At 42.3% G+C, this 22,779-nt stretch overlaps 1 protein-coding gene across 1 annotated transcript in view; it reads left to right on the top strand.

The window, feature by feature from the left end:
- Positions 1-22,779, top strand: part of kcnq3 (potassium voltage-gated channel, KQT-like subfamily, member 3) — a 1,166,510-nt gene that overhangs the window by 374,379 nt on the left and 769,352 nt on the right. The window contains exons 2-6 of the mRNA XM_041190084.1: positions 580-670; positions 2,845-2,971; positions 10,456-10,628; positions 16,198-16,341; positions 22,317-22,427. Of these exons, the coding sequence (XP_041046018.1) occupies positions 580-670; positions 2,845-2,971; positions 10,456-10,628; positions 16,198-16,341; positions 22,317-22,427 (646 nt within the window). The remainder of the gene's footprint in view (positions 1-579; positions 671-2,844; positions 2,972-10,455; positions 10,629-16,197; positions 16,342-22,316; positions 22,428-22,779) is intronic.

Here is a 22,779-nt window from a genome sequence, read left to right on the forward strand (position 1 = left end):
AATACACATCTTGAAGGTTCCAGTCATAATACCAACCAATGGGTATTAGAAAGTTGAAACAGCAGTGATAGTAACAACCTATGGGATAATTTCTACGTTGCATTTCCAGTGGCTAGCCTTGTCCAGTGTAAGAGCACATTGGAATCTCTGTGTTTGCTGCACATGATTTTCTGACCAGTTAACGTTCATGCATGATTTTCTGGAATTTTCTGGAGGCTCCTTGCTGGAATGTGAAATCATAAGGATACCTCCCAGAGTCTATGCAGAATATTGGGATCAAATATGCTGAGGTCTCAGTTGAGTAGACATTTCCTTGTAACTGGTGAGATTTATACATTTATTGCTTCACTATGAAAATGTGGCACATTTCAGACTTTGCTGATACAGATTTAACTCTTGTTGATAAAATATCAAATTACTTTGATGATATGATTCATTGACTTGCCACACACATTAGCATGTAGGTACTGTGCTTCCTTTCCAAGTACATAGTTCTGTTGATAGCTGCATTGTGTTCAAAGTTGATGTTATATAAATTTGATGTGTGCAATGATTGATCCCTTGTTTTTCATTTCACAGATTTTTATTAGTCCTTGGATGCTTAATCCTGGCCATTTTGTCAACATTTTCCGAATTCGAGGCACTCTCACAAAAATGGCTTCTAACACTGGTTAAGTACAATCTAACTTGCACAACTCTTGTTACACACCGTAAAGCCAATCTTCTAATTATTAGATTTAGGTTTGTGTTGATTAATTAATGTGTTATGCAGCTACAGCCTTAACACATTCAACCTCAATTTTCTGTCTGGGCTTTGTAGGGTAACTTATTATCTCACATTCCAATCAATTGATTCTGATTACATTTGACAGAACAGTATATAGATCTGCTTTCAATTAGCATGGTCCAGCATTGCTTAGATGTTTTGGGTTGGTTTGATCAGCTGTGATCTTGTCAAATGGCAGAGCAAGCCCGAGGGACTGTATGGTCTGATCCTGTTTCTAAGTTTTGCTATCAAAGCCTGGTACATTGTTGCAAAATAACATCCTGCAATTCCCAAAAAAGAAAAGGATGTTAGTGTTGAAGAATGGAACGCTTCCACATTGTTAATATCAGGCACCTCAAGAGTAGGTTATGGCAAAGCCGGAAGCAGATCAAAGCTTTTGCTCTGACTCTGTGTCCATACCACAACAGGGGAGGCGGTGGTATAGTGGCAACGTTGATGAATTTGTAATCCAACGACCCAGGATAATGTACTGAGGGTATGCGTTTGAATCCCACCATGGAGCTGGTGGAATTTGAATTCAGTTAATAAATCTGGAAAATAAAGCTAGTCTCAGTGACAGTGATCATGAAACTATCATTGATTGTTGCAAAAACCTAACTGGTTCATTAATGTCCTTTAGGGAAGGAAACCTGCCATCCTTACCTGGTCTGGCCTGCATGTGACTCTAGACCCACAACAACATGGTTGACTCTTAACTGCCCTCTGAAATGATCTAGCAAGAGCACTTAGGGATGGGCAACAAGAGCTGGCCTTGCCAGTGATGCCCACATCCCATGAAATAATTAAAAAAACACCAACATCAGCAAAACACCCCCATTTCATCAATGTAACAATTTTCACACTAGCCACCCTGTCATCTCTCTAATTACAGGAGGCTCATGCTCAAGCTAATTTTCAATAGCACCCTTACAGCCAGCATCCCATCAACCTGGACTGTGTTAGAACCCAGATCTCACAGTGAACTGTATTGTGGATTAGTCAAGAAAGTTTTTAACTTGAAAACTGAACAATCCAAATTTCAATCCAAAAATCCAAAATGACAAAGAATAATTATGACCCATTGAAATGCAAAGTGCCAGAAATCTTGTCATTTTTAAAATGGTTACTGCAAAAGGTGAACCTCCACAGATATTAATACTTCAGGGGTTTATCTGCCATTTGGTCCACATTTGTCCATTAACAGGAAATTATTTGTTTATAACTCTGCATACATCGCTCTCTTACCTTGCCTCCATACATCACACATCCACTCCTCTACATACACCACTCATTTACACTCTACATATCTCAGTCATTCTACTACTTACACCATTAATCCATACCTCTACACAGACCATTCATCTGCATGTGTACATCTTTCACACATCCAGCACCCTACAGACACTGCTTATTTAAGCCTCTACACACACCACCAATCTAATCCTTTTCACATCCTGTTCATCTACACTCTACATCAGCTTAGCCTAAATAGCCAAGTGGTTATGGTACTGGGCTTGCAACCCCAAGATCAAGAGTTCAAATCTCACAATGGCAAACTATGAAACAATGTAACTTCATCTGAATAGGAACAGATAGAAAATGTGTTTGTACTTGAAAGAGTTACACTCTACATCACCCATTCATCTAACCTTCCACATTGATCATTCAGATCCATTACACCTCTATGCTCACCACTCAACTATTCGTCTCCATCCATCTTCCCCTCTCTCTGTTGCACTGCTGGTCAAACCCTTGTCTATTTCTTTCTCATTTTGATTCCTCCAAAGTTCTCTTCAAACTAAATACTTTGATTATTCAACACTTGATTCTACTTGATGAAGTTAAAGATCAATTTTGTTTTAACTGGTGGAAGTTAGCTATAATGTCCCTGTGTTTCATGGAACTTAATTAACATTGATTATTTCCTAACTTGTTTCATTATCAAAAAGATAAATTTAGTGAAGCCAGGTGTTTTGAATGAATTTATAACTAATAGAAATTTGATGTTGATTTAGTATGGATATTAAATTGTAATACTTTGTAACAAGTTGTATATCTGTCTGTGCTTTTTTAAACAGGAAGCTGTTACCATCATTGTGTTTGGATTAGAGTTTGCTCTCAGGGTCTGGGCAGCTGGCTGCTGTTGTCGATTCAGAGGATGGAGAGGCCGTCTGAAATTTGTCAGAAAGCCTTTATGTATCCTAGGTCAGTAGAGTCGTTTTATTGACAGTGACAAAGAAAATATAATTCTCTTTTAGACACCAGTAATGTGAAGAATTAACTCAGGTAATTAATTGTGAGTTCTTGATCTTCATAATCAAATGGAGCGTAGAGGTGACACAGTAATACATAATTGCATGCTGTGCTGCTGATTAACATTCCATTAATCTGATTGGTTATGGAGACATAGGGCTGGATTTTTCATCATGGAGGCGGGAATCAGGACTCGGGAATTTTCCTGATGTTGCAATCCTGTCTCTGTCCTGGCAGCACTGGCAGGCGGGATTTTCATCTCCTGGAGGGTGGGACAGCCCCCAGCAATAGACTCAGGGTGGACACCGAGTATCGGCCCACTTCTTCAGATCAATGCAAAGCCCCACCTCACCCTGACCCCCTTCGCCTCCCTAACCCCTTCACCCTCTCATCCCTTCACCCATTCACACCCCACCCCCTTTCACCCCTTTAACACTCCTACCACCTTCTTCCACCCTACCCCCATCACCCACCCTCAGCCCCTAACCTGCTCGCCCAGTAACCACTTTATAAACAGAACTCACAACCAGAAAATATCATTTAGAAATCTTTGAAAATCTCAAAATTCTGTCAAAATACACCAGCAGTACTTGAATGATCATCATAAAACCATCATCCTCTTTGAAAAATCTGTCAAAGCTGTGCAAACAAACCCTGCAATTTAGAATTCATTTATGTTTTGGAAGGCAGCCAAGCCATCAAACTCACATTCCCTGGGACAGCTGCATAAATAAACTCTGCAGTTCAGAATCCATTAGTGCCTTTGATGGCAGCCAAAAGCTCCTACATCTGACGCAGCTTTCAAACAACCAAACAGATGGCTGAGCAGTTTTACAAAGAATAAATGAAAGCTCAGCCAGCTATCAAAGCTTTCAAACAGCCAGGCAGATGGCTGAGCTCTCCTGTTAATAATGAATGAAAGCCACTGGGATTGTTAAAACAAGTAGCTATTGATCTCACACTGGGGTAACCTTTCAATACTATACAATACAGCATAGCACTTTATCCAGTGTATAATTTCTTCTGATGCATCTGAAGATTTTTTCAATTTTACAATGCTGTTCTTTTACTTGACAGTTTGCCAGTTGTCAGAAGTAACAACCTGGCAAACATATTATTTAATGGTGGCTTACTTTTTCCAATGACAACACTGTCATCACTCACTTTGGTATACATTGTTGTGACTCAGGCTACAGCATTTCATGATGATCTGTAAAGGAGGGAACACCTTTACATTCTTCCTGCCTCCAATCCACTGGTCATGTCTCCACTGTATAGGTATGACTTAGGAAAACTTCTAAAATGCAGCAATCTCACAGAAAATTGCAAAAGTTCTGAAATGCCCACTCCCAGATTGGTGCCAGCAACTTCTGAATATCACCGTGTGGGGCTCCCAAACTGCCCACTTAGCTGCTTTGCTGAAAATAATTGGAGACGGAAATGGAGGCGGGACTTCCACATTCACTGTTCACAGTGGCCAATTGCTTCCAATTCCCAATTCTGTGCAGTCCCAAAATGGGACTGCAAAATCTAGTCCACATTGTTGCTAGTCTTGCTCACACAGGCTCCAGATATACTGTAGAAGTTGATGTTCTTTTTCAATTCTTGGCTGACAGGAACTTCCAGTGTGAAAGCTCATAAAATGTCTATGTTTAACTACATGTGTAATGTAAAGTTGCTGCTATTTGTTTTTGCTGACTTCAAAATCCAGCCCCTCGTGTCTGAAATTGCTTCCCACTATGAATTCTTTTGGAATGAAGTGACTGGTATTGTCTAAGCAGGGGCAATAGATATGCTGAACCACCATTAAATAAATGACCAGTTAATTGTTTGAGGGAGGAACGTTGGCCATCACTACTCTTGTTTGAATTGTTCGATGGGATCTTAAACATGCACTATGACTGGCAGACATTACCTCAGCTTGATTCCTCATCTGAAGCACAGCACATTCATCATCCTCAGAACCACACTATTGTCTTAGCTTAGATTATGTCAGGAAAAAGAAAAGGTTATATTAAAGAATTAGCTTTTACCTGAGCAGTAATGACATTAATATCCTGCAGTGAGAGTAAATTGGGCAATATGAGAGGAATTAAACTAACATGACAGAGGTTGGGCAAAGCCTGGATTCAAGACTAGTGGGAGAGCAGGATTAATCAAGCTGTCAGAAGGAAACAGGAGGCTTAGAGGAGAATAAATAGTGAGAAAATATTACCAGAGACAAGGGAAAAAATAGGCTGTGTTTTTTGCCCCTCAAAATCCACAAAGTTGGAATCAGGATTGAGTGGTATGTATGTGAATGCAGAAAACATTCAAAAATAATAAAGGAATTTGAAGCATTATTAAAAATGGAACAAGAGTGGCTCGTTAGCACCACTACTGACCAAGCTGGCTGAGTCATAAAGGACAGAACTGCTAGACTGGGTCTGCGGCAGGTGGTGAGGAAACCAACAAGAGGGAAAAACATACTTGACCTCATCCTCACCAACCTGCCTGCCACAGATGCACCTGTCCATGATAGCATTGGTAGGAGTGACCACTGCCACAGTCATTATGGAGGCGAAGTCCTGGCTTCACATTGAGGATACCCTCCATCGTGCTGTGTGGCACTGCCACCAAGCTAAATGGGATAGAGTTTGAACAGATCTAGCAACTCAAGATTAGGTATCTATGAGGCGCTGTGGACCATCAGCAGCAACAGAATTGTACTCAAACACAATCTGTAACCACATGGCCTGGCATATCCCTCATGCTACCATTACCATCAAGCCAGGGAATCAACCCTGGTTCAATGAAGAATGCAGAGGGGCATGCCAGGAGCAGCACCAGGCATACCTAAAAATGAGGTATCAGCCTGGTGAAGCTATAACACAGAACTACTTCCTGTGCTATACAGCATAAGTAGCAAGTGATAGACAGAGCTAAGCGATCCCACAACCAACGAATCAGATCTAAGCTCTGCAATCCTGCCACATCCAGTCGTGAATGGTGGTGGACAGTTAAACAACTCCCTGGAAGAGGAGGCTCCACAAATATCCCCATCTTCAATGTTGAAGGAGCAGCACATCAGTGCAAAAGATAAGGCTGAAGCATTAGCTACAATCTTCAGCCAGAAATGCTGAATGAATGATCCATCTCAGCCTCCTCCGGAGGTCTCTAGCATCACAGATGCCAGTCTTCAGCCAATTCGATTCACTCCACATGATATCAAGAAATGGGTGAAGGCATTGGATACTGCAAGGGCAATGGACCCTAACAATATTTCCAGCAATAGCACTGAAGATTTGTGCTCCAGAACTTGCCATGCCCCTAGCCAAGCTGTTCTAGTACAGCTACAACACTGGCATCTACCTAGCTATGTGGAAAGTTGCCCAGGTATGTCCTATACACAAAAAGCAGAACAATTCCAACCTGGACAATTACTACCCCATCAATCTACTCTCCATCATCAGTAAAGTAATGGAAGGGGTCATCAACAGCACTATTAAGCGGCACTTGCTTAGTAATAACCTGCTCACTGACACACAGTTTGGGTTCCACTCAGCTCCTGACCTCATTACAGCCTTGGTTCAAACATGGACAAAAGAGCTGAACTCCCAAGGTGAGGTGAGAGTGACTGCCCTTGACATCTAGGCAAAATTTGACAAAATGTGGCATCAAGGAGCCCTAGCAAAAATGGAGTCAATGGGGATCAGGGGGAAAACTCTCGACTGATTGGAGTCATGCCAAGCATAAAGGAAGATGGCTGTGGTTGTTGGAGGTCAATCATCTCAGCTCTAGAACATCACTGCGGGAGCTCCTCAGGGTAGTGTCCTCAACCCAACCATCTTTAGCTGCTTCATCAATGACTTTCCTTCCAACATAAGCTCAGAAGTGGGGATGTTCGCTGATGATTGCACAATGTTCAGCACCATTCGCAACTCTTCAGATACTAAAGCAGCCCATGTCCAAATGCAGCAAGACCTGGACAATATCCAGGCTTGGGCTGACAAGTGGCAAGTAAGATTCGCATCACATGTGTCAGGCAATGACCATCTCCAACAAGAGAGAATCCAACCATCGCCCCTTGATGTTCAATAACATTACTATCACTGAATCCCCCACGATCAACATCCTGGGGGTTATCATTGACCAGAAACTGAACTGGACTAGCCATATAAATACTGTGGCTACAAGAGCAGGTCAGAGGCTAGGAATTGCGTGATGAGTAACTCACCTCCTGACTCCCCAAAATTGTTCACCATCTACAAGGCACAAGTTAGGAGTGTGATGGGATACTCCCCACTTACCTAGATGAGTGCAGCTCCCACAACACTCAAGAAGCTTGACACCGTCCAGGACAAAGCAGCCTACTTTATTGGCATCATATCCACAAACGTTCACTCCCTCCTCGCACCAATGCACAGTGGCAGCAGTGTGTACCATCTACAAGGTGCACTGAAGGAATTCACCAAGGCTCCTTCGACAGCACCTTCCAAACACACCACCACTGTCACCTAGAAGGGTAGCAGATAGATGGGAACACCACCGCCTGAAAGTTCCCCTCCAAGTCATTCACCAACCTGACTTGGAAATATATCGCTGTTCCTTCACTGTCACTGGGTCAAAATCCTGGCACTATCTTCCTAACAGCACTGTGGGTATATCTACATCACATGGACTGCAGCTGTTCAAGAAGGCAGCTCACCACCGCCTTCTCAAGGGCAACTAAGGATGGGCAATAAATGCTGGTCCAGCCAGTGAAGCCCACATCCCATGAATGAATTAAAAAAAAGGAAATATGCGGTAGCTGTTTTAAAGAATTGATTTGTGTTTGGACAGGACTGAGAATTTAATATTCCTGGGGTGAATGAATGAGAGCAGGGTTTGTGAACATTCCAAGTGCTAAAATCTAAATCTGTCTTGGAGGTTGCTTTAAGTTTAGGTCAGTTGGGAAGCTGAAATGTGAAAAATCTGGAACAGGAAGCTAGCCCACCTTGAAACCACCTACTTCTGGTTTACACGGAACCAGGAAAGACAGGCAACCAATCCACTCATAGGAGGAAGGCGGGCCATTGAAACATTTGAAGGAGGCTGTCTGCCTTCATATTTTCAGTTTTTCTTCCTTTTTTTAATCCATCTTGGCCAGGTTTCCTGGGCCTCATAAAATCATAGATTTGTTAAGCACAGAAATAGGCCATTCAGCCTATTGTGTCTGTGCCTGTTCTCTGCAATACCAACTTACCCAGTTGCATTCCTCCACCCCATAGCTCTGCAAAAGTTTCTTCTCAGATAATTGTCCAATTCTCTTTTGAAAGCCACAGTTGAATCAGTATCCACCGCATGCTCAGGAAGTGCATCCCAGGTCCTAACTACTGCTACGTGAAAAGTCTTTCCTCATGTCACCATTGCTTCTGTTGCCAATCACCTTAAATTTATGTGCTGTGGTTCTAGATCCTTCCACCAATGGGAATAGTTTATTCCTTTCTAGTCTGTCCAGACACCTCATGGTTTTGAATACCTCTATTAAATCTTTTCTATCTTCTCCAAGGAGAATAGTCGCAGCTTCCTCATCCCCATGGAACAATTCTTATTAATCTCTTCTGCACCCTTCTGATGCTATCACATCAGGAAAACTGGCAGATAAAAGGAGGGGAGAAGGGCCTTTACAGCACTGCTTGTGGGCCAAGAGGGGCATTTTCTCCAGGTTCGTCAAGTTACCCCCCCCCCCACCCCCACCCCAACACACAGTTGGAATCCCCACTCCCTGAATCACCATCTTCAGTGTCCTGAGGTTAAGGCAATTAAGTCTACTACACTGCCTCCCCCACCCCACCGCACCTCCCACCCCCAACCCACCACCGTGACCACCATCTCCACCTCTCTGTGATTAGACCTCTCCCTGACCAACATTTCCATTAATTTATCACATGATCACCCTCCACCAACCAATCTCTCTCCATTGCACCAGCCCCTGATCTCTATCTCCAGTCCTTCATGATCAGATCCACCCTGGACTACAAATGCCTTAACCACCATCTCCACTACGTCATACCCCATCCCCCATCTGACTATAACACATACCTTCTCTCTTTCCACTGTCCAAGGCTTCAAAAACCCTTTCCAGGTAAAACAGGGGCTGACTTGTACTTTCAGTTTAGTACATTGGATATGCTGCTCTCCTTTACACTGGGGAGGCCAAACACAGATTGGGTGACCGCTATGTACAACATCACCATTCAGTCAACAAGCATGATCCCGAGCTTCTGGTCACCTGACATTTTGATTGTCTACCCACTTCCATTCTGATCTTTCTGTCCTTGGCCTCCTGTGCTGTTCCAATGAAGCTCAACGCAAGCTCGAGGAACAGTACCTCATCTTTCAGTTAGGCACTTTACAACCTTCCAGACTCAGCACTTGAGTTGAACAATTTTAGATCATAAAATCTGCCGTTTTCTTTGGATGGGACTGCGGGTAAGGATTCTGCCATTCCCATTGACATCTCATCCAAAACCTCATCTTTTGATTCTTTACTTACCCCACTACCGTCTCCTTTTGCCTTGCATCATCATCTGTTTGGCTGTTTAATCTCTCCTTCCCATCTTTGACCTTCCCTTTTGTTCTTCCTGCCCTCCCCTTTTCCATGCCTCTGTACTTACTTGTTACATCTCACTTGTTACATCTCTAATGTTCTCCTGTTCTGACAAAAGGTCTCTTTTTACTTCGTTGTTCTTATCTCACTGACTCCCCTTTATGTCGTGCACCCAATGCAGCCCCACTAGTTGATATGGTCACCTGCTTCCCACTTGCTGCCATTCCACTCTCAGTGTCACCAGGAGATGCTGTTTGCACAGCCTGGTCTACTTCACACTTTTCCACAGCAAAGTGTGGCCGAGTATGTAGCACCAGTGTGATACATAGAAAAAGTGAAAGAACTTTCATTTATACCATGCCTTTCATGACTTCAAAACATCCCAAAGCACTTTACAGTCAATTAACTGCCTCTAAAGTGTAATCAGTGTTGTAATAAAGGAAATACAACAGCCAAATTGTGCACAAAAATTATCCCATTGACCCGTTTTAGTGATGTTGGTTGAGGGTTAAATATTGATCAGGACACAGGAGTAATTCCCCTGCTCTTCTTCAAAATGGAATCTTTTGCATCCACTTGAGAAGGCAGATGAGCCATGATTCAACATTTCACCTGAAAGGCAACACCTCTGACACTGCAGCAGCCCTTCAGTGCTGCACTGAAATGTCAGCCTAGATTTTATGCTCAAATCCTTGAAGTGGGACTTGAATCCAAAACCTTTAGAGACAAGACTGCTCCCAACTGAGCCTCAGCTAATACATAGTTAGTCTTTTGAAGAATCTGAGTTAAACCTTTCCTGAAATCTTGTTGGATGCTGGATTATAATCAAGCTATTGTTCACATCCCATTGTTTTCTTTTGTCTAGACATCATCGTCCTGATTGGTTCTGTGGTGATTGTTGCAGTGGGGACACTGCAGAACATAGTGGCAACGTCACTGCGAAGCTTACGTTTTCTACAAATACTGCGCATGTTACGAATGGACCGGAGAGGAGGCACATGGAAACTTTTAGGCTCAGCAATTTGTTCACACAGCAAGGTATAGGACCTAATAAATGAAGTGAAATCATTGCCTTATCCATGAACTAAAGACTTTGATTTAATACCTGTCATTCTTTATGCTTTCTGTTTATTTTTTAATTGAATTCTATACAATAGCTGATTTTCATTTTCCAGTTTGTCATCTGATGTGAAAATACTGAAATAAACAAATGGAAGGAAAATATTCTCGGTAGGCAAAAATATGAAATGTTAGCTAATAAAGTAACCAAGAGCTAAATATAAACTGAGCAGGGCCTGGCACATGTGCTATGGAAATGCCTGAACTTAAAATTTTGTTAGATAAAAGGAAATAAATTGTACCTAAAATTGCTTGATGTGATGTACCACAGGGTAATTCAATAATATTTAGTAAAAACTTATGGTATTACAAGGAGTTGGTACGACTGATCCCCGGGTGAGGTCTCCCCAATTTGTTACGATCCCAGATGAGATCCCCAAATTGTTATGCTTCTGGGTGAGGAGGGTTAACTGGCTCCCTTTCTTTATTTAACCCCCTCAGTTGGTCGCAACAAGGTTAATTTGAAAGGGATTCCTTCATGGATACCTTCTTCCAGTCCAAATGTATTTATGTTTAAAAAGGAGCCAATTTAGCCAGGCTGTCTGAGTCAAAAAAAAGAGTTTATTAATTACTAAACATGAGAAAAAAATAATAAAAATGCAGCACACATACACACAGATTAGGAATGAGAAATTGAGTCCAGAAATAAAAGTTAAAAAGATATACGAATCGGTCCTTTGACTTATCCATGAGGAGTAGATTATGAAACATTGTGGCTGTTAAGTTGGATGATTCCAGTAAAGCTGACTTTGGCAGTTGAGCAGTTGGTTTGGAGATTCTTGGTTCTGCAGCTTAGCTGAGTGGAGTTGTCCTGTTTCCTTTTCGGCTGTGGCTTTGCTGACTTGTGACTTGTTTCCAGTCAATCAAAGAGAGAAAGATTTTCTTTTTTCTTACCTACAAGCTCAGGGATGCCCAGTTGTGTTCTTCAGCTGTGGCCTTCACAGCACACACACACCAGAGCAGGACACCAGACTAGCAAACACGGACCAGGGTTGCAGTGGGCTTGTAACTCCTTTTCTTTTGAATTCCTGGAGGGAACAAAACAAACATGTCTTCCACCTAGAAACTGCTGTCCTTTCAACTCACATCATGTCCACAGCCTGGGATATAACTCACAGAAGGTGGCTTTGACTGAGATGGTAATCATGGTTCCATTATCTCCACAACCACAGGAGATCACAGTTCAATTTGCATTGTATCTTTTCCTTTGAAGTGCCTCTGTTTGAAGTAGGCCGTGTCACATCTTTTAAATGCGATATTCTGTTCTCGCTGAACTAGTTGGTCAAGTAATCCATGTAGGAATTTTCCAGCAAGTGGTTACCTTACAGTCTCAGCCAGCTTTTGTATGCCCTTTTATTAAAAAAAACATAAGTTACTTAAAAATTCAATACGTCCATAAGTAATTCGGGGGCTATGACCCTCTGGTTAAGACATACTGGGATGTGTTCCACAGTGCAAGCTCCTCAGGATTCAAATCTTAGATCAACTTTATAAGCTTTATAGAGAATTCAGGAGAATTGAGGAGAAGGCATGTTTGGCAAAGGAAGGAAACTGAGCTTTTCAGGGACAGCTTTAACTAAGAAGATATAGGGCAAAAAATAAAAACAAAAAAACTGCGGATGGTGTTATATAGATATAGGGCATCCATTTGAGATCAGAGGATAGAGTGGAGCAAATGTTACCTCCCCAGTGCTGAAGCCAGCCATTCATTCACCAAAACCTTGCTAGACTAATCTCATCTCCTGAACGAAGCCTTAATTAGCCAGGCATAGTGAGCCCCTGTTCCTGCAGGGGGTGGGGTGTTGGACAAGAAGTTATACATGACAACACCCCTTTAATTTGTTAAGCAACATTTAAAGGGATGTAAAAAAGAGATAAAAACAAAAAACTGCGGATGCTGGAAATCCAAAACAAAAACAGAATTACCTGGAAAAACTCAGCGGGTCTGGCAGCATCGGCGGAGAAGAAAAGAGTTGACGTTTCGAGTCCTCATGACCCTTCAACAGAACTCAGGGATGTGGCCACTTGAATGTAACTGGCTGCATAGGACAACACATATTTTCAGCCTTTACAAAGGTTTAAAGATAATAACAATATTTTTCATATGTCTGGTGGAGGGGGATCAGTGGTGTTGGGGGCTGGGGAGTTGCTGTGGATGGAGATAGCTGACAAAACCAGTTGATTTCAAAACAGACATGGAGGCAGCAAACTGACTCCATGGGTAAATAATGGAGTGGAGATGTACCCAATCAAATGGCTGCTGAAGTGAATGTGTTGCTGCATGAAGTAGGTACAGGAGGATTGCTCTGTTGTCACTATTGGACACCCTCCTCAGGTGACAATGGGGTGGGAAATCTGGCTATAAGCATTACCTGTAAGGTCTGCAGTCTGATTCTGAAGAAAACAAATAAAGGCTACCCCTCAGTATCATTCACCTACTAATTGCCCAAGTATGTACAGACCGCTGAGTGTCAACCTATTGTACCTGTACTTTTGGCCCATGCCAAGCCCTCAACCAACCTTATAGCTGTTTCAAGGCACATGACACATATTCATACACCAACAGGGCACAGGTTAAATCTGTAACTTTTGCTTGCAATTAAATGTCTTGAAATACTGGCATCATCAAAGTTCTTCACAAATAAGAAGCATCATAACCCAACCAAGCTGTCTGTCACAGCTTGGTTCAGTTACGCTGATTTTAACCACAAACACCTTAGTGTCTCTTACTGATAGGCAAATTGACTGCAGGTTGAGCACATGTCTATACTTCCATATGTCCCTTCAACTTACAGTATGTGAAGATTATTTCTCTACTTGCATAACAAGATGCCACATAATACAAGTGAATAAATTAGAGGTTGTCACAGAAGTTATAAGTCCCAGATCCTGTTGAGGGATTTGAGCCATCCTTGAATATAAGAGTACAAAGGTGAATCCACTAGACTCTCCGAAACTCAACACAAATACCCTCCTGTGTCTGATTCATGTTCACCTTCATCACTTCAGTGAAACACACAACCACAGGAGTATCAAACACAGTTAGTATCTTGCAATGGGATCCTTGTTTGATCATGTTGATTGGCTTTATAATTCTAATATTTGGTCCTTTCCAGTCACTGCAGGCTTCAAAGTCCTCCATGTCCCTCTCAGCAACATTTGTAAGCATCAGCACATCAAAAAGGATGCAATTATTGAGATTGAGCAGATAGCACCACATCAGCCACACAGGAAAGTAGATGGGAGTGCTGGCCAAGCTGATCAATGCATCAGCCATCTAGCTGATACATGTGGTCCACACATTGGCTGATATAGCAGTAGATTCCTATGCAAGACTCAAAGGAAACAGAGGGAGAAATGTTGCTTGGAAATGAACTTGATTGCCATTGACAATGGTACCCTGTATTACAGGAAAGCTCCAGAAACCCTTGCAGTAGATGGCACAGCCCTGTAACAGCTGACTGTTGATCCAGAGCTTACAAACTCAGGTCCTTTTGTCATTTCCAAGTCAGTCAGGGCTTGAAGTTATAATTGACAGAATATGGGGGGCTGCCAATAGCCATACTGTAGTGCCTGTCAATAGCAAGTGTGCTGAATACCTGATGATATTTGTCAAGAGTGTGGAGGATTGCACAAGGTGCACCTGTACAGCCATGAATGCCCACTAAGTGGAACTGTAATCCAGCATGGAGGATGTGTCAACTTCAGGGCTACCTATAGTGGAAGTCCCAGTGTTTCAGTTTCTATGTCTAAGTTTACTTTTTATTCTTTAATAGGATGTGGGAGTTGCTGGCTAGGCCAACATTTGTTGCCCATCCCTAATTGCCCTTCAGAAGGTGGTGCTGAGCCACCTTATTGAATCACTGCAGTCCATCTGTCTCATGAATAGTACTATAGAAACTTTGATCTTCAATATACAACCAGCCTATTGTCTAACTTCAGCATGCTGTAAATGGGATTTTGAAGACTGACACAGAGTTTAACTGGCCTTATAGCTGCCCCAAACCGATCAGTAAATTTGCTTATGAGAGTATTCCCAGTGATGGCAAGTCTTGTCAGATTAGACATATTTGAGGCTGGTGCCTCTCAGGTAGAAACTATGTCTGACCTATTCATTGGTCAGCCTATTATGTGCCAGAAAGTGAGTTGGAGCTATCAAACATGATGGCATGAGTTGATGGGCCTTCTCATGACCCAAATCAGGGAGCATCTTATTCCAAAAAAGTTCCTACTAACACTAACCAGCCAGCCTACTCACTCCTGCCACTGAGTTGCACCTCGAAAGAGCACATAACCAGGATGTCTTGATACCATGGCAGGCTTTCTCTTGGTGTCAAGAATCCCACCAGGAGTTCAGTATATGCTGATAATAAAGTCCAACACTGGAGGAAAAGGGAAGGGAAAGAAAAGAAACACTATGACAGCCTACCCCAACAGAAGACCACCAGAACCCACATCCAATTTACTGGTTCTGAGATCATCCCAGATACAAGGCTGGCTCCTGGCTGGATTTCCATCACCAAGAAAAGGCCCAATTTTGGAAGGGTGTAAAATATGGATGATGGCGGGCTAGAGTACCAAAGCAGCCTTGAATGCCAAAAAAGGGGCAGAACCACCCCCAAAAATCCAATTAGATATTGTATTTAAAAGGCCTCAGCCATCACCCAGGCCTCACCCAGCCATCAGGTAAATGCTAAGGTGGAAAGAAGGGAGAGGAGGTCACTACAAATCTCTCTGCCCCTCCACCTTCCCCTCCTACCCTCACTGTGGGGACATGTCTGGGTTGTTACAACTGTTCCCAGGGCTTACCATCACCCTTCCTCATAACACCCATAGGAGCAGTGGTAAAACTGAGCCTGTGTACTCCCAGGTACTACTTACAACAAGCAGGGAAGGTCAGGCCAGCCGCAGCCCTGGCAGGGGAAAGGAAATGCAGGGCAGGCAGTGGTAAGCCTTACTGCATTGAATTTTCCCTTATTCTTCACATTGATCCTCCCTGATATTGGACGAGGTTGTGGAAGAGAGTGAAGCCTATGATTTATTGACAAGAAACATTTCAGTGAAGAAGTGTAATCTGCATTTTTCTGCTCATCACTTATACACATCTGTAGTTAAAGCTTGATTTTGAATTTTCCAACATGAAGTATGTGTACTTGAAATAGAAGGTCAGTCACAATGAATTCTATGGAGAGAAATTTGCCCTGTGAAATCATCACTTACATCTTCAAATTGCTAGTTATTTATCACGTAACATCTAAATAAAGAACATTTTGAATAATCCTATTTCCTCATTTACTGAAGTTAAGATATTAATTAAGAAAGTAAGATACAAGTCTATATTCGGACATGTTCTGTGCTACTGGAATCTTGAAAAACATAAATTGGTCATTGAGTGGATTGGCATCATATTAATTCAAGACGGCAAGAGTGAGGCACTGTGTATTTATGACCTTTGAATGAACTAACAGATCTTTTCCATGTTTATCAGGAACTCATCACTGCCTGGTACATTGGATTCCTGTCACTCATTCTGGCCTCGTTCCTTGTTTACCTGGTTGAAAAAGATGATAATGATGCCAGAAACAGCACACAGGATTTTAATACCTATGCGGATGCATTGTGGTGGGGTTTGGTAAGTGCTGTCACTAACCTATTCAGTCAGGACAATGGGACTGTACTTGGGCTTTCTGAGATTGCTGCCTGCAAAGGTTTCTGGGATAACCAATAATTCATTTTCTATTATTTGATTTTCACTTCAGTTAATTAAAATTTCTTGTTATGTGTTTGTAAAAAATTATACATAAGGTGATACTACATTAATAATGTATTTCACACCAAAATCAGGCTTTGTTGTGATGCAAGTAGGTTAATGTATTTTGCTCTTTTGTTGTCCTAGTGTGACTTTGCTGAGGTGCATCACAGGTGATAAGCTGAATTGAAATGATGCAGGCACTACCACAGCAATGTACTTTACTTAAAAAAAACTGTGTGCCATTGGTGGATTTCTGTTCTACAAAAAAATCTCCACTGTAGTCAAACATTGAGAAGAAATTCCAAAATGTATCAGTTGAGTTCGCAAAACTTCAATCCAATATCTATCTGAGCTGCCCGTCAATCTTTAGTTGAGGATTGTAATCCTAAATGCTGCCTTGCTTGAGGGCTACTGTTGGAAATGCTGCAACATACTGCAGCATGTTTGATGGGTGATGGGTCAGCAATCTGTCACTGGGCACAAAGTGAAAAAGAATAAGCTATACAGAATCTTAGCTGAACTAGTTTCGCAAACCTTTGGTGAATAGAGGTTCAGGGGTAAATGGAAGCAGGTCTTTCGAGTACAGAGATGAAGGGGGCACAGGCCATAACATATGCCATGTTTGAAATCAGCTACTGCCTTCCTAATGCCACCCCAGAATCCCAGTGCACCAACACAAGTATATCTGTGAACTCTGGTTAAATTATTTATCTAATAGTTATTCACAAGCATGGAGACCTTCTGAATATTGTAACTGAAACAATTTTCAGTTAAACCATGATGCAACTCCCAGAATGGAGGAAACCTCAGCTAACTATGACTGTCTGTTAGTATTTGTGGATCAATGCTTTTAAAAGTATGTGATTTTAATCTTGTAGGATTGACACTTGCAAAGTAACAGAAATTCAGAAATTTCCCATTTCAATCAATTCTAGAGATATTTTTAATGTCCAGTTACAAAATTCTTCCTCACAAAGAGGAATTGGGATAATTCCATAAACTGAACATAGAACATTAGTATGATACAGAATGGTCAAACCAGTGGGGTCCTCTTTAAATGTGCAGATTGATCTTCAGTGACACCATTGGAAAAGGTCAATGTGAACAGCAGTCAGGACCAGAAGGAGCGAGCAAAATAAGTTTTTATTTACCTTCCTTGTGGGCAAGGAGGAGTGGCAGCAAAGTCCTGGCTTCCTCTCCCTCCCTTGACTTGAATTCCCTGCCGTGAGCACTCATCTTGTACCAAGGAACTTAGCCCATAGTCCTCTAACCTATAATCCTTTTTGTGATTATCTTAACTTTTTATTTATTTATTCATGGCATGTGAGTGCCACTGGCAAGACCAGCATTTATTGCCCATTTGTAACTGCCTTTAAGAAGTTGGAGGTGAGCCTTCTTCTTGACCTGTTGAAGTCCATGTGGTATTTGGACACATAGAGTACTGTTAGGGAGGGAGTTGCTCATTACTACCTTGCTGACCAATGAACACAGTCAATTAATGATGACATTATGATATTCCTTTATAATCTTGGAAACTTCTATTGGTCCATTTCTCTTTCCCTTAGGGTAACTTTGCAGCCCTGATGTCAACAGACTGAATATAGGTTGTACCTCTTCCATTGCTCTCATATTCTTCCTATAATGGGATGCCTTACACTGAACCCAAAAGTCCAACTAAGGCCTTGCACAATGACGAATTTCCAACGTATTTATTTGTTCTGTAGGGAAAAAGATGAGCGAATCTTTTCATGCAATTTCTGCAGAATTCTATATGTTGTCAATGGGAGCAGAAAAATCATAAGGGAAATGGATTAAATGAGTGGACAAACTATGGCAGATATAGTTGAATGTGGGAAGTGTGAGATCATTCACTTGGGACCTAAGAAAGACAATATTTTCCAAAAGGCAAGAAGCCAAGAACTGTGAAAGAGCAGAGAGATTTAGGCAAACAGGCACAAAAACACTAAAAGCTGGTGAACAGGTACAAAAGGTTAATTTAAAAGGCTGCTAGAATGTTAACATAAAGGGAACTAGAATATAGAAGGGTGGAAGCTATGTAGCAATTGTATAAACCTTAGGTTGGATTACACCTGGAGTGTCAGGTCTGGCTGGACACCACACTTCAAGAAGAATATATTGGCATTGGAGAGACTGAATCATCCGAATGAAATTAGGGCAAAAAAGGGTTAAGTTATAAGAACAGTTTCCACAAACTAGGCTTGTATTCCATTCAGTGTGGAATATTCAGGAATAATCTAATTGAGGTGTTGACTGGTGATTAGTGGATTTGATAGGGTAGATAGACAGAAGGAGGTCTTGTGCCACAGTCATCGTGTCCCTACCTCTAAACCTCTAAGCCAGAAGCTCTGGGTTCGGGTCCTACTTCGAGACTTGATGACCATGGAAGATGCATCCAAGACATGGCCAAAGGGTTGATTATCAACCTCCAAATCCTTCCAATACACCTATAGCAGATGGTAAGAGTGAGAAAGTCTCCTTGTCAGCCAAGGCATGCGGAAGACAACAGCAAACCACTGCAGTACCTTGCCAAGCATAACCATGGACAAACGCATTGCCAATGCTTATGGCCTGTTACCTAATGAGACAGAGAAACTATATAGTGAAGCGTGGGTATCCAAATAAAAGGGGGCATAACCTTAAAAATAGAGCTAGGCTGTTCTGAGATGATGTCAGGAAACACTTCTTCACACAAAGGGTAGTCAAATCTGGAACTCTCTTCTCTCGAAAATTTGTTCAGTCTGGGTTCATTGAAAATTTCAAAATCAAGATTCATACATTTTTATTAGGCAAAATTATCAGGGGATAGAGAGCAAAGGCAGGTAAATGGGGCTGAGATTCGGACTAGCCATAAGCTAATTGTATATATTGGGACAGGTTCGAGGAGCTGAATGGTTAACTCCTGTTCCCATGATGCTATAATTTTAGTGATGACATAGGATACTCCAATTCAAGGGAGCAAGCATTTCTTCAGCTTCAACACCCCTAAGCCCCAGCAGCAGTTTGTCAGCATGTCTGCTGACATTTCTGGGTTGTCCAGGAATCCTGCCAGCTATGGCCCTGTTTTGTGTAGTGGCCCCTATGCCTGTTGATATCTGGTGCATGTTCCATTCTGTGCCTAAAGTACAGTCAGCAAAGTCTATATTACAGATGTATATGGGCTACTTAATCACTGGAGTTCATTCGTAGACATTCATGGAATCATATACCACAGAAAGAAGCCATTTGGACTATCATGCTTTTGTTGACATCTTTGAAAGTGCTGTCCAATTTAGTCCTACATGCCAACTTTTTAATTCATAACCGTGCAAATTAGTTCTCTTAAATTACTTGTCCAATTGTTTTTGAAAGTTCCAATGGAATCTGATTCCACCACAACACTTGTATGAAGCAATTTCTCCTCATTTCCCCTCTAGTTCTTTGGCCAATTATTTTAACTTACACTTTCTAGCAGGAATTGCTGGATAGTGATCAGGAATGGGAACCCTGGTGGATCTGGTTTTCCTAACCTGTGGAGCCTGAGGTCAACTGTAGCAGATATAAAAACAAAAAACTGCGGATGCTGGAAATCCAAAACAAAAACAGAAATACCTGGAAAAACTCAGCAGGTCTGGCAGCATCGGTGGAGAAGAACAAAGTTGATGTTTCGAGTCCTCATGACCCTTCAACAGAACTAAGTAAAAATAGGAGAGGGGTGAAATATAAGCTGGGTTAAGGTGGGGTGGGTGGGTGGAGAGAAGTTGGTTGGGGGGGGGTGGTTGCAGGGACAAGCAAGCAGTGATAGGAGCAGATAATCAAAAGATGTCACAGACAAAAGAACAAAGAGGTGTTGAAGGTGGTGATATTATCTAAAAGAATGACTAATTAAGAATGGATGGCAGGACATGCAAGGTACAGATAGGTCTAGTGGGGGTGGGGTGAAATAAGACTAAAAGGGCATAAAAGGTATAGATTTAAAATAATGGAAATAGGTGGGAAAAGAAAAATCTATATAAATTATTGGAAAAAACAAAAGGGAGGGGGAAGAAATGGAAAGGGGGTGGGGATGGAGGAGGGAGTTCGAGATCTAAAGTTGTTGAACTCAATATTCAGTCCGGAAGGCTGTAAAGTGCCTAGGCGGAAGATGAGGTGCTGTTCCTCCAGTTTGCGTTGAGCTTCACTGGAACAATGCAGCAAGCCAAGGACAGACATATGGGCAAGAGAGCAGGGCGGAGTGTTAAAATGGCAAGCAGCAGGGAGGTCTGGGCCATTCTTGCGGACAGACCGAAGGTGTTCTGCAAAGTGGTCGCCCAGTCTGCGTTTGGTCTCTCCAATGTAGAGGAGACCGCATTGGGAGCAACGAATGCAGTAGACTAAGTTGGGGGAAATGCAAGTGAAATGCTGCTTCATTTGAAAGGAGTGTTTGGGCTCTTGGACGGTGAGGAGAGAGGAAGTGCAGGGGCAGGCGTTGCATATTTTGCATATGCATGAGGAGGTGCGGTAGGTGGGGGTTCATGAGTAGGGGGTGATGGAGGAATGGACCAGGGTTTCACGGAGGGAACGATCCCTACGGAATGCCACCAGGGGGGTGAAGGGAAGATGTGTTTGGTGGTGGCATCATGCTGGAGTTGGCGGAAATGGCGGAGGATGATCCTTTGAATGCGAAGGCTGGTGGGGTGATAAGTGAGGACAAGGGGGACCCTATCATGTTTCTGCGAGGGAGGAGAAGGCGTAGGGCGAATGCAGGGGATATGGGCCGGACACGGTTGAGGGCCCTGTCAATGACCGTGGGTGGAAAACCTCAGTTAAGGAAGAAGGAGGACATGTCAGAGGAACTATTTTTGAAGGTAGCATCATCAGAACAGATGCGATGGAGGCGAAGGAACTGAGAGAATGGGATGGAGTCCTTACAGGAAGCGGGGTGTGAGGAGCTGAAGTCGAGGTAGCTATGGGAGTCGGTAGGCTTGTAATGGATATTGGTGGACAGTCTATCACCAGAAATTGAGACAGAGAGGTCAAGGAAGGGAAGGGAAGTGTCAGAGATGGACCATGTGAAAATTATGGAGGGGTGGAGATTGGAAGCAAAATTAATAAATTTTTCCAGGTCCCGATGAGAGCATGAAGCAGCACCGAAGTAATCATCGATGTACCGGAGAAAGAGTCATGGGAGGGGGCCAGAGTAGGACTGGAACAAGGAATGTTCCACATACCCCATAAAGAGATAGGCATAGCTGGGGCCCATGCGGGTACCCATAGCCACACCTTTTATTTGGAGGAAGTGAGAGGTGAAATTGTTCAGTGTGAGAACAAGTTCAGCCAGACGGAGGAGAATAGTGGTGGATGGGGATTGTTCGGGAGCATCACCTCACTGGGGTTCAAACCCAGTACAAAGTGAAGATTCAGTCTGTAATATTGTCGGTCTATATGGCCAACTGAGCTGTAAAGAAGTTATTCAACCCATCTCTTTATAAGTAGCATGATGGCATGATGATCCTGATGAGCCACCTAAAAGATGCGTACTGAAAGAAGCTCACAAATGTTCTTGCAGTTCTCAGAGGATTGACAGCAATAGGTGGGACAGTTAAGGAAATTACTTGAACTGAACTTTGCTGCAAGGATTCCCACCTAAGATTCCAACGGAACATCTATATGCCCAAAACATTGAGCCATCTGTTCTCTTTGTAAATGCCATGAACCTTGCTTTTTCCAGCATTTTCTGTTTTTATTTCAGGTTTCCAATATAAGCAGCTTTCTTTTTATCCTCGGTGAGATTTCTGTAGGTAGCACAATTGCTTTTCTGGACCAAACATCAGGAACAATCCGTATGTGGCTGTGTAACTTTGATTTTCTTTGTACAGATTACACTGACTACAATTGGCTACGGTGACAAGACACCGAAGACTTGGGCAGGTCGTCTTTTAGCTTCAATGTTTGCTCTTGTAGGAGTTTCATTTTTTGCTTTGCCAGCTGTAAGTACTACAATGCCAAGTTTTACTGTCATTTTATGTTGAACTATGAAAAATATCCAATCATACATATTGGGCCCAATTAACCTCTCCCCAAGCTCACAAGAACAAATCTTAAAAGGAATGGATGCAGACATTATTACATTGCGTCCACAAAGGAGGAATGGCCTGTGGAGGCGAAGCCCACAAGTCACTCAGTTTTTAACTATGCATTTGTTTCATTTGAGGTAGTTTTTAAAAAAAAGCTCCAAATACTAATTGCATTAATGAGTGAATTTCATATTTTAACTCTCACTGGGGTGAGAGGTAACTTTGGTGTTTGAATAGACATCCCAATTTACCAACATCATTCAGA

The sequence above is a fragment of the Carcharodon carcharias genome, chromosome 6 (genome assembly GCF_017639515.1).
Source record: "Carcharodon carcharias isolate sCarCar2 chromosome 6, sCarCar2.pri, whole genome shotgun sequence".
In the NCBI taxonomy this organism is placed as follows: domain Eukaryota; kingdom Metazoa; phylum Chordata; class Chondrichthyes; order Lamniformes; family Lamnidae; genus Carcharodon; species Carcharodon carcharias.